This window comes from Ylistrum balloti, unplaced genomic scaffold (assembly GCF_031769215.1).
Source record: "Ylistrum balloti isolate Yb309-2 unplaced genomic scaffold, AGI_CSIRO_Ybal_v1 Utg369772, whole genome shotgun sequence".
Taxonomy (NCBI): Eukaryota; Metazoa; Mollusca; class Bivalvia; order Pectinida; family Pectinidae; genus Ylistrum; species Ylistrum balloti.
This window is the reverse complement of record NW_026781965.1, coordinates 3187649-3201414: the sequence shown is the minus strand read 5'-3', so window position 1 is coordinate 3201414 and position 13766 is coordinate 3187649. Positions and strand designations below refer to the sequence as shown.

General features: G+C 34.9%; 1 protein-coding gene across 1 annotated transcript in view; it reads left to right on the top strand.

Annotated features, from left to right (window-relative positions):
• LOC132543909 (nestin-like) overlaps window positions 1-13766 on the top strand; it is a 35280-nt gene that overhangs the window by 19720 nt on the left and 1794 nt on the right. The window contains exons 13-23 of the mRNA XM_060207459.1: window positions 2186-2236; window positions 3990-4063; window positions 4657-4716; window positions 4942-5059; window positions 5375-5496; window positions 5740-5925; window positions 7371-7500; window positions 7874-7956; window positions 8722-8795; window positions 13075-13126; window positions 13550-13636. Coding sequence (XP_060063442.1) covers window positions 2186-2236; window positions 3990-4063; window positions 4657-4716; window positions 4942-5059; window positions 5375-5496; window positions 5740-5925; window positions 7371-7500; window positions 7874-7956; window positions 8722-8795; window positions 13075-13126; window positions 13550-13636 — 1037 coding nt within the window. The remainder of the gene's footprint in view (window positions 1-2185; window positions 2237-3989; window positions 4064-4656; window positions 4717-4941; window positions 5060-5374; window positions 5497-5739; window positions 5926-7370; window positions 7501-7873; window positions 7957-8721; window positions 8796-13074; window positions 13127-13549; window positions 13637-13766) is intronic.

Here is a 13766-nt window from a genome sequence, read left to right as displayed (position 1 = left end):
ACATTATTGATACCCTGTAATACATTATTGATACCCCATAATACATTATTGATACCCTGTAATACATTGTTATTATCTTGTAATACACATGTTGATACCCCATAATATATTATTGTTATCTTGTAATACATATGTTGATACCCTGTAATACATTGTTGATACCCTGTAATACATTGTTGATACATTGTAATATATTGTTAAACATGTGACACTTGTATCATATGATACCTTGCACCATATAGGTATACACATTTTTCAGATACACTGATATACATTGTTTTACACTGTAAATAAGATGTAATCATTTAATGATATCCAACCTGTCCCATTATATACATTTAGTTTTTCCCCATAAAATATTGAATCCAACCTGTCCCATTATATACATTTAGCTTTACCCCATAAAATATTGATATCCAACCTGTCCCATTATATATATTTAGTTTTAACCCATAAAATATTGATATCCATCCTGTCCCATTATATACATTTAGCTTTACCCCATAAAATATTGAATCCAACCTGTCCCATTATATACATTTAGCTTTACCCCATAAAATATTGAATCCAACCTGTCCCATTATATACATTTAGCTTTACCCCATAAAATATTGATATCCAACCTGTCCCATTATATATATTTAGTTTTTCCCCATAAAATATTGAATCCAACCTGTCCCATTATATACATTTAGCTTTACCCCATAAAATATTGATATCCAACCTGTCCCATTATATATATTTAGTTTTAACCCATAAAATATTGATATCCATCCTGTCCCATTATATACATTTAGCTTTACCCCATAAAATATTGAATCCAACCTGTCCCATTATATACATTTAGCTTTACCCCATAAAATATTGATATCCAACCTGTCCCATTATATATATTTAGTTTTAACCCATAAAATATTGATATCCATCCTGTCCCATTATATACATTTAGCTTTACCCCATAAAATATTGAATCCAACCTGTCCCATTATATACATTTAGCTTTACCCCATAAAATATTGATATCCAACCTGTCCCATTATATATATTTAGTTTTAACCCATAAAATATTGATATCCATCCTGTCCCATTATATACATTTAGCTTTACCCCATAAAATATTGAATCCAACCTGTCCCATTATATACATTTAGCTTTACCCCATAAAATATTGATATCCAACCTGTCCCATTATATATATTTAGTTTTACCCCATAAAATATTGATATCCAACCTGTCCCATTATATATATTTAGTTTTTCCCCATAAAATATTGAATCCAACCTGTCCCATTATATACATTTAGCTTTACCCCATAAAATATTGATATCCAACCTGTCCCATTATATATATTTAGTTTTAACCCATAAAATATTGATATCCATCCTGTCCCATTATATACATTTAGCTTTACCCCATAAAATATTGAATCCAACCTGTCCCATTATATACATTTAGCTTTACCCCATAAAATATTGATATCCAACCTGTCCCATTATATATATTTAGTTTTAACCCATAAAATATTGATATCCATCCTGTCCCATTATATACATTTAGCTTTACCCCATAAAATATTGAATCCAACCTGTCCCATTATATACATTTAGCTTTACCCCATAAAATATTGATATCCAACCTGTCCCATTATATATATTTAGTTTTAACCCATAAAATATTGATATCCATCCTGTCCCATTATATACATTTAGCTTTACCCCATAAAATATTGAATCCAACCTGTCCCATTATATACATTTAGCTTTACCCCATAAAATATTGATATCCAACCTGTCCCATTATATATATTTAGTTTTACCCCATAAAATATTGATATCCATCCTGTCCCATTATATACATTTAGCTTTACCCCATAAAATATTGATTTCCAACCTGTCCCGTTATATACATTTAGCTTTTCCCCATAAAATATTAATATCCCATTATATAAATTTATTTCAATTGTAAAATCTCTGATAACCAGGATATTGACATCCTTGATAGTATTTGCATCACTTCTGCTACTGCATGTTTCTTTGTTCATTTGTGGTAAACTTCTTGTAGATGAATGTGTATGCATGCAAACATGTGTGAAAACCTACTAAACATCACAAATTAGTTGAGGGAGTTACTTCCCTTGGTTTGTACACACAACTAACTGGTGTGAGCACCACCTATGTTTTGGTAGATTTCGAAGATGAATTAGTGGACCTGAAGAGTGAAGACTCTGACAATGAAGGTAAACAGCTTGTTTAGGTTCTATAGCTTCCTTGGAGTCAGGGAATCACTCACATGCTTTGCTAATCGGCTCACCTGCTGTTGCTTTGAATAATTGATATTTTGTGATACTGTAATTTATTTGGTTTTGTTTATTTGTAGTTTTAAAAGTTACTGAATAACTGTTGGTTTACATTTTCAGAAATTTCATTAAATAAATTGCATTTGTTTACTTTGGCATTTATTTATTTTGTGTTTTTTTTTGTAGGAATTGATATAGAATCTTTCACAGTGATGTTATGTTATAATACATACCAAGTTAATAGAAAAAAATGAAAACATTATTGTATTTTAGTTATGCATTCAATTTATTTTGGTTTTCATCATCAACTACACATGTTCTTTCTGTCAAGACTTTTTGAGGCAGTATATTATAACTATATAACTGACCAGACATTGTATTTCTTGATAGAGACTGTCCAGTTGAATCAAATTAGAAACAACTAAGTTATATTATCTATCCTGAAAAAAACTTGTTCATCATCAGTATAGTTAAAATGATTCAGACCTTAACATAGAAATCCTAAGATGGATGTGCAGGATTTTTTTCTGCTATCAGAGCTCCTCATTTTGCCGTTTTTAAAAAAACTCTGTTGTCCAACTGTTCTTGTACTGATATTTGGTCAGAGCTAATACTTATTTAATGTGCCACACCAGTTTTTACGATTTATATTTTCATTATTCAAACATACATTTTGCAGTTTTGTCATATTTTGATACTACATAGTCTTTTTAAAGTTTTTTTTATTCATTTTCTGTGCTTTTCTATTTAATCAAATGTGCTTGATTTATTGACCAGCTTAACAACAGGTCAGGGTGGAAAGGTCAAAGGTTAATGGCTATTACATATGATCTATAAGATTTATTTCACCTTATGCAAGTTTCTCCCTTTGATGTCAAAACAGGCACATCAGATTTTAACCATATTTACATTACATCATAGAAGAGCAGGGAGTAAAATATATACCCAGTAACTGATTCTCATTATTTGTTGGTTCAGTACTTGCCATGAAATCTTTTGATAATATAGCCAGGAATTTGAAACTTTCAAAAAGGTCCTTGTCAGTGTTTTGACTTTTTTCTTTCAACAATTATCTGAGCCTGTGATGTGTATCATTGTTCTACTACTCTAATGGATTTTCAATCACTGATCCTAAAATCTTCTGATACATACTAGTATACATATTGGTCTTAATTTCTTGTGTGTGATGTATAATTACGATTAAACATTAAACACATTTGGGAAGCTAGAGTAATTAGTGTTTTCATCAAATTATTGATTACTAAATTAGAAGATATAGATTACTTAAAGATCATTTTAACATAGTCTTATCAGTATCATAGAAAATACATATCAAAAGTGAAATTAATGTCAACATATAACAATTAAACGTATATAAAAAAAATCTAGTAATACATACTTTATTACTTATTTCATACTGTTCATATAGTCAACGTCATTATATTGTTACTATATTATTTTATATTAATTCAACTTATTAAAAGTTGTATCATTTCAGCAACCTTTTTCAAATTCTTTCACATAAATATTTAACATGTTATCAAATTCCTAGTGTTTATTAGTGTAAGCATAATCACTATGATTCATATTATACCAAAATTTATAGATAAGCATCAATAAAAATCAAAGTTTTGAAATATACTCCTGATGACCATTTCAATGTACTGATGCCCATCCCTGGCATATTTTTCAGGAAGTACATGGAGCAGGATCAAACCCAAAAACAGGAACAGGGAATACTCAGGGTTGAAATGGGAGAGAGTCAAGGTGAGTACTCAGGAGAGTAGTGGAAGAGAGTGAAACTGAGTATTTGGAGTTGAAATTGGAGATAGTCAAGGTGAGTATTTGTGGCTGAAATGAGAAAGAGTCAAGTCTTGTACTCAGAACTGAAGTGTGCTGAAGGCTAAAGCAGGAGAGAGTTGACTTACATGTGGTATTAGGGAGTACTCGGGGCTTAAGTGAGAGAAAGTTATGTCACATATGTAGATAAAGAAGACTCAAGGCTGAAGCAGGAGAGAGTTGACTTACATATGGTATAAGGGAGTACTCAGGGCTGAAGTGAGAGAGAGTCAAGTCTTGTACTGAGAACTGAAGTGTACTCAGAGTTGACTTACATATGGTATTAAGGAGTACTCAGGACTGAAGTGAGAGAGAGTCATGTCACATATGTAGATAAGGAAGACTCTGGGCTGAAGTGGAAGAGAGTCAACGAACTTATATAAATAGAGAGCGTCTAGGTTTATAAAAAAATACCAGTACAAAATGTACTTTACGTCAGTATTCAGCCATGTGATAATGCTATACAGATCATTTTTCTCTGGTAGACGTTTACTTACAAGACATTTTTTGTCTGTTTGTAGACCCTGGTACATTCCAACCTGACATCTGAGCGTGCTGAGGAGCGGGTAGATGCTGCCAAGGTAAGTTTTCAAGGCAGCATTTCTTGATTCAATTTGGATATAAAATGTATCCATTAAAATCTTTAGAACTGTATAAACCTCAGGTGCACATCTAGTGAACACATTTAGCTGAATTCTGTAATTAGTAAGTGTCACTCTCAGAAATGTTATCTTACCTTTTTTAGTCAATCATAAATTTAGCCAAGCTATCACAGAGAATGAACTTTTGTTGCCTGATTTATACAGCATCTCGGCTTGCTAAGGTGTGGTGACACCATGGTGTTCTATGCTCTGAAAGACCGTATGAAGGCAGATGAAGACAAGCGAGTCCGTTATGAGGCAGCCAAATCCCTCATTCTAATAGGTATGTAATACAGACACAATCTAACACAGTAGGTATAGATAGTGTCGTGTACCATGTTAAACATAACAGATATTTTATTCCTTCATTTGAAGTTTTAAACAGACAGCAAACAGTGCAACTATTCATTTAAATATTGAAACAGACTAAACTACCACTGTTCATTTGAAATTTGATACAGGCTATACTACTATACCACAATGATCTTTTGAAGGTTAAAACAGACAATAGTACAAACTGTTCATTTAAGTTTGAAACAGACAAGAGTACATGTACAAGTGTTTTCAGCACTGTTTTATATTTCCATGTTACATACAGGCTGTTGGGAGGAGGATGTACAGATGGTGATAATCAAATACTTAGCCATAGGGAACACAGAGATCAGATTAGACTTGATCCGCACCATGATTGATGGCAGGAATGTCCAGTATGTCAACAAGGTCAGGGTTCAACATTATTGCATTCCAGGTTTATCACTGTACATTAAACACATCAAAGTTTAGGTCAAAAATGATCCAGATACTCTTGTAATTGGTAATTTCTGTTTGTTTTATGTAAGGTTTACCACTATATTATCATGGATCTCTCTTGATTCTGTAAACCTTAAACGATGGAACAAAGTCAAATACTGACCAGTGAATATCTCATAGAAATATCAAATATGGGCTTCTTGTGATTTACAGAGCTTGAGCACATTTCCTGAGCTTGCGAAGATGTTGAGTCATTTTTGTCGAAACCCAGACCCTGACGATCAAATTGCACTGGATGCTGCTATCCTGCTGGGAAAGCTTTGTGTGGCAGATAACAATGCCAAGGTCAAACTCAAACTGTCACTGGAGTACAACACCGACACACATGTCAAAGCCAAGGTTAGAATCCAAGAGGTCATAACCATGGGGTCAAAATCGAAGGGGTCAAAATACAAGGAAGGGGAAGGGAAGGGTCAGAGCCATTTGGGTTATAATCTTTGTGGAGGCATGGAGGGTTCAGAATCAGAGGAAAGGGATTCAGAACCGACCGAAGGATTGAAAGTTCAGAAGCAGGGGAAAGGAATGGATGTTTAGGACCAGAGGGAAGAGTAGGTGTTTAGAACCAGGAGGAAGGAGAGGGGTTCAGAACTAGAAAGAAGGATTGAAGATTCCGAGTCAGTGGACAGAATTGGGGCTTAGAACCAGAGAGAAGTTGAGCTCAGAACTAGAGGAAAGGAATGGATTTTTTAGACCAGGGGGAAGGAATTGGGGTTCAGAAATAGGGGGAATGAGTGGTGCTCAGAACCAGAGGGATGGATGGAGGTTCAGAGCTAGGGGAATGGGATTTGAGCTGAGAACCAGAAAAAAGGAGTGGGGCTCAGAACCAGGGAAAAGGAGTGGAGCTCAGAAGCAGGGGGAAGGAGTTGAGGTTCAGAATGAAAGAGAGAAATGGGCATCCAGAATCCAGAGGAAGGACTAGGGGTTTAGTGTCAGGGGAAGAACTAGGAGTTAAGTGACAAGGGTAGGACTGACAGTTTAGTGCCAGGGGTAGGACTGAGGGTTTAGTGCCTGGGGAAGGGCTGGGAGTTTAGTGCCAAGGGAAGGACAAGGGGTTTAGTGCTAAGGGAAAGACTAGGGGTTTAGTGCCATGGGTAGGACTGGGGGTTTAGTGCCAGGGGAAGGACTAGAGGTTTAGTGCCAGGGGAAGAACTAGGGGTTAAGTGCCAAGGGTAGGACTGACGGTTTAGTGCCAGGGGTAGGACTGAGGGTTTAGTGCAAGGGGAAACACTAAGGGTTTAGTGCCACGGGAAGGACAAGGGGTTTAGTGCTAAGGGAAGGACTAGGGGCTTAGTGCCAGGGGTAGGACTAGGGGTTTAGTGCCAGGGGAAGGACTGGGGGTTTAGTGCTAGAGGTAGGACTGGGGGTTTAGTGCCAGGGGTAGGACTGGTGGTTTAGTGCTAGAGGTAGGACTAGGGGTTTAGTGCGAGGGGAAGGACTGTGGGTTTAGTGCCAGGGGGATGAAAGGAGGTCAGATCCATGAAGTTAAAATACCTTTGGTGAAATTTTGAATCATTTAGCTGTGGTAGTCATGGAATGATTGTAAATGATGAAATATATACCATAAGATGAATGATGATAAATGTCTGACTGAAGTAAATTGTTGTCTTTGAAAATCATTATACTGTTAAGTTTGTTTTGCTTCAGCATTCTCTGTAAACTTGATTTCAGAAACTAAGTACCCGATGTAAAATGTAAATTATATTGCAAATCTTACACATTTATGATGACAGACAAACTTCATTGCAAACTTTTTATTTATTATCATAATTTATCTGCCTCCCCAGTCATTAGAGATCCTGGTGCGCCAGCTGAACTGTACAGACTCTGATGTTGTACGCAGTATCACTGACATGCTACACAAGTCCTTTGTGTGGAAACATCGTGCTTTGGCAGCAGAACTCCTGATTGTTCTAGGTATCTATCAGTAAACTGTTGTTTAGTTCAAAATACGAAGGTAATAATTCTTTTGATATCCAGTTTACATCGATTCTAAGTACGGCTAATGACACTGCATCAACACAAGGTGCATGTCACACCATTGTTTTCTACTCAAATGAATTTGTATAATTTACATGTATGTCACATAGAAAACTATATCATGAGAAAATATGCCAAATTAACACTGCAAACCACATCATTTGCTACAAATTCAGCATAGAAATATCATAAACATTGGATATGAATACAGAAATTTGAGTCACATCAATATCCCTGTTTCCTGAGGAACGACAAAGGGACGATATCAGGAAAATTCTTGTGGATTAATAATGATGGCATTTGTTTGCAGGACCCAAAAATGTACTGAAGGTTGGTGAGGTAGATAAACTGTATGAGATTTTAGAGAGAAGACTTTGGGATGAACCCATCAAGGTAAGAAAAAATATAACTAGTACAGCATCATTATAACCAAAAAAGATATTTTTCTTGTTTTATTGCGATTTAGATTTGAGACTTTCTACAGTGAATTGTTTGTTACTTTATTACTGTATGGAAGTACTCTGTCACTATAAAACTGAAGATAACAAGGTAAAACCTTCATAGGTTTTTAATAGTTTTCTCCTCATCTTACAATGAAGCATAAAATAAAAATACAGCACAGTTTTTCTGTAAAACTGAATATCAGATAAGTACAGGTTTGGCAGTATTCATCGTCGAACTGGAAAGATCTGGTATGATTCCTAGAATCATACTTCTGAGCAAGTTACACATTGTGTATCTTGCTGCAGACCTTGTGAAATCTTGATTTTTCTGTTATAATTCCAATACATTTTGTTATTTATATTTCTTTTTGTTAATAAATGTACATAAAATGATTAGAGGATAGTCTTACTGCAATATCAATAAACTTTTTCTTCTTGAATTTCAAATTTTCAGGTAAAAAATCTTGGTTTACTTAGAACTTGAGATTGTTGTACACAAATTTATTAATGTTTCATTGGTGGATTTGATATTTTGATTTAAATACTACAAGTTTATGGGAAAGGATATTTCTAAAACAAAGAACTTTCCTAAACTCGGTTGTTTTGTAATTTCTGCAAGCTGTTTAAACTAAGTACAGAGGTTTAGTATGTGAAATTGTTATAGGTAATTTTAAAAGTTTCACGTAATTTGATAAATGCTATGTTTATCACACAGGAAGTTCGTGTGGCAGCTGCCAAGGCTCTGACAGCTCTAGGTCTCTTTGGAAAAGCTTGTGAAAAAATAGAAAAGTAAGTAGTACATAATCATCACACAGTAATTATCATAGAAGCTGTATACTTAGGTAGTGTTTAGTTTGTTCTGTGATATCTTACGGACTCAATAGTGTGATTTCAGACCATGTTGGGATATCTGACTTTGTTGTGTGATATCTGACTGTGTTGTGTGATATCTGAGTGTGTTGTGTGATATCTGACTATGTTTTATGATATCTGACTACACTGTGTAATATCTGACTACACTGTGTGATATCTGCTTACACTGTGTGACATCTGACTACACTGAGTGATATCTGACTACACTGTGTGATATCCTACTACACTGAGTGATATCTGACTACACTGTGTGATATCTGACTACACTGTGTAATATCTTACTACATTGTGTAATATCTTACTACACTATGTGATATCTGACTACTCTGTGTGATATCTGACTACACTGTGTGATATCTGACTACACTGTGTGATATCTGACTACACTGTGTAATATCTGACTACATTGTGTAATATCTGACTACACTGTGTAATATCTGACTACACTGTGTGATATCCTACTACACTGAGTGATATCTGACTACACTGTGTGATATCTGACTACACTGTGTGATATCTGACTACACTGTGTAATATCTTACTACACTGTGTGATATCTGACTACATTGTGTGATATCTGACTACACTGTGTGATATCTGACTACACTGTGTAATATCTGACTACTCTGTGTGATATCCTACTACATTGTGTGATATCTGACTACTCTGTGTGATATCTGACTATGTTTTATGATATCTGACTACACTGTGTGATATCTGACTACACTGTGTAATATCTTACTACATTGTGTGATATCTGACTACATTGTGTGATATCTGACTACTCTGTGTGATATCTGACTATGTTTTATGATATCTGACTACACTGTGTGATATCTGACTACACTGTGTAATATCTTACTACACTGTGTAATATCTTACTACACTGTGTAATATCTGACTACACTATGTGATATCTGACTACACTGTGTAATATCTTACTACACTGTGTGATATCTGACTACACTATGTGATATCTGACTACTCTGTGTGATATCTGACTATGTTTTATGATATCTGACTACACTGTGTGATATCTGACTACACTGTGTAATATCTGACTACACTGTGTGATATCTGACTACTCTGTGTGATATCTGACTATGTTTTATGATATCTGACTACACTGTGTAATATCTGACTACACTATGTGATATCTGACTACTCTGTGTGATATCTGACTATGTTTTATGATATCTGACTTTATGATATCTGACTACACTGTGTGATATCTGACTACACTGTGTAATATCTTACTACACTGTGTGATATCCTACTACATTGTGTGATATCTGACTACACTATGTGATATCTGACTACTCTGTGTGATATCTGACTATGTTTTATGATATCTGACTACACTGTGTGATATCTGACTACACTGTGTAATATCTTACTACACTGTGTGATATCTGACTACACTGTGTAATATCTCACTACATTGTGTGATATCTGACTACACTGTGTGATATCTGACTACGCTGTGTGATATCTGACTACACTGTGTAATATCTTACTACACTGTGTGATATCTGACTACACTGTGTAATATCTCACTACATTGTGTGATATCTGACTACACTATGTGATATCTGACTACACTGTGTAATATCTTACTACATTGTGTGATATCTGACTACATTGTGTGATATCTGACTACACTGTGTGATATCTGACTACATTGTGTGATATCTGACTACACTGTGTGATATCTGACTACTCTGTGTGATATCTGACTACACTGTGTGATATCTGACTATGTTTTATGATATCTGACTACACTGTGTGATATCTGACTACACTGTGTAATATCTTACTACACTGTGTGATATCTGACTACACTATGTGATATCTGACTACTCTGTGTGATATCTGACTATGTTTTATGATATCTGACTACACTGTGTGATATCTGACTACACTGTGTAATATCTTACTACACTGTGTGATATCTGACTACACTGTGTAATATCTCACTACATTGTGTGATATCTGACTACACTGTGTGATATCTGACTACTCTGTGTGATATCTGACTATGTTTTATGATATCTGACTACACTGTGTGATATCTGACTACACTGTGTAATATCTTACTACACTGTGTAATATCTTACTACACTGTGTAATATCTGACTACACTATGTGATATCTGACTACACTGTGTAATATCTTACTACACTGTGTGATATCTGACTACACTATGTGATATCTGACTACTCTGTGTGATATCTGACTATGTTTTATGATATCTGACTACACTGTGTGATATCTGACTACACTGTGTAATATCTTACTACACTGTGTAATATCTTACTACACTGTGTAATATCTGACTACACTATGTGATATCTGACTACACTGTGTAATATCTTACTACACTGTGTGATATCTGACTACACTATGTGATATCTGACTACTCTGTGTAATATCTGACTACACTGTGTGATATCTGACTACATTGTGTGATATCTGACCATGTTGTGTGATATCTGACTACACTGTGTAATATCTGACTACATTATGTGATATCTGACTACACTGTGTGATATCTGACTACACTGTGTGATATCTGACTACATTGTGTGATATCTGACTACTCTGTGTAATATCTGACTACACTGTGTGATATCTGACTACATTGTGTGATATCTGACCATGTTGTGTGATATCTGACTACACTGTGTAATATCTGACTACATTATGTGATATCTGACTACACTGTGTAATATCTGACTACATTATGTGATATCTGACTACACTGTGTGATATCTGACTACACTGTGTAATATCTGACTACACTGTGTGATATCTGACCATGTTGTGTGATATCTGACTACACTGTGTAATATCTTACTACATTGTGTGATATCTGACTACACTGTGTAATATCTTACTACACTGTGTGATATCTGACTACACTGTGTGATATCTGACTACATTGTGTGATATCTGACTACACTGTGTAATATCTTACTACACTATGGGATATCTGACTACTCTGTGTAATATCTCACTACATTGTGTGATATCTGACTACACTGTGTGATATCTGACTACACTGTGTGATATCTGACTACACTGTGTGATATCTGACTACACTGTGTGATATCTGACTACACTGTGTGATATCTGACTACACTGTGTGATATGATATCTGACTACACTGTGTGATATCTGACTACACTGTGTGATATCTGACTACACTGTGTGATATCTGACTACACTGTGTGATATCTGACTACACTGTGTGATATCTGACTACACTGTGTGATATCTGACTACACTGTGTGATATCTGACTACACTGTGTGATATCTGACTACACTGTGTGATATCTGACTACACTGTGTGATATCTGACTACACTGTGTGATATCTGACTACACTGTGTGATATCTGACTACACTGTGTGATATCTGACTACACTGTGTGATATCTGACTACACTGTGTAATATCTGACTACACTGTGTAATATCTTACTACATTGTGTGATATCTGACTACATTGTGTGATATCTGACTACACTGTGTGATATCTGACTACACTGTGTAATATCTGACTACACTGTGTGATATCTGACAACATTGTGTGATATCTGACTACACTGTGTGATATCTGACTACTCTGTGTAATATCTGACTACACTGTGTGATATCTGACCATGTTGTGTGATATCTGACTACACTGTGTGATATCTGACTACACTGTGTGATATCTGACTACATTGTGTGATATCTGACTACACTGTGTGATATCTGACTACACTGTGTGATATCTGACTACATTGTGTGATATCTGACTACACTGTGTGATATCTGACTACACTGTGTGATATCTGACTACACTGTGTAATATCTTACTACATTGTGTGATATCTGACTACATTGTGTGATATCTGACTACACTGTGTGATATCTGACTACACTGTGTAATATCTGACTACACTGTGTGATATCTGACAACATTGTGTGATATCTGACTACACTGTGTGATATCTGACTACTCTGTGTAATATCTGACTACACTGTGTGATATCTGACCATGTTGTGTGATATCTGACTACACTGTGTGATATCTGACTACACTGTGTGATATCTGACTACACTGTGTGATATCTGACTACACTGTGTGATATCTGGCTGTATCATGTGATATCTGAATATATTGTGTGATATCTATGTTGTGTACAACAGGAGGTTAGAGAACCCTGAGGAGGATGTGAGGGCCCAGGCTGTCATAGCTGTGGTTTGTACTGACAAATCTTAATACATTAAAAATTTTGAACATTCCTAAAAAAAAAGTAGTAAGTTAGAAAGGAAACAAATGAGAATTTATTTGAAATGGTTTTAGAATTCTAAAGGTTTTTTAGGGGACAATTTATCATGATGATAACAAATTGTTTCATGAAAGTGGAGAAATTTACCAAATTTTGCATTTTGAATATGTAACAAAATTTTAATGCAGATGGATTATTTCATGAAAGTTCTCAGGAAACATAATGAAAAATAAATTAATTTTATACATGATTGATATAAGTTAAATCAAATATAATATATAACACTACAGTATTTTAAATCTTCACCATACAGCAGGTGAGCAATACAGGTCCTACTGGCCTTTTGTTTGTCTGATACATTGACAATGATGTACTTGTTTTCTTGTGTGTAGGGCACTCTGGGAATGAAGAATGAGAAGACAACGAGAATGTTACTCGAGATGTTTGAACTAGATGCCAGTGATTATGTTCGTTTAATGGTAAATATAAACTTTTCTGTCTCATATAAGAATCTAAATTATTTGCAAAAGCATTTGATCAATTAGATAGATAGAGGATATTTAATGATTTTCCATTCAATGTCATGAAAATATAAATGCTGTTATCTAG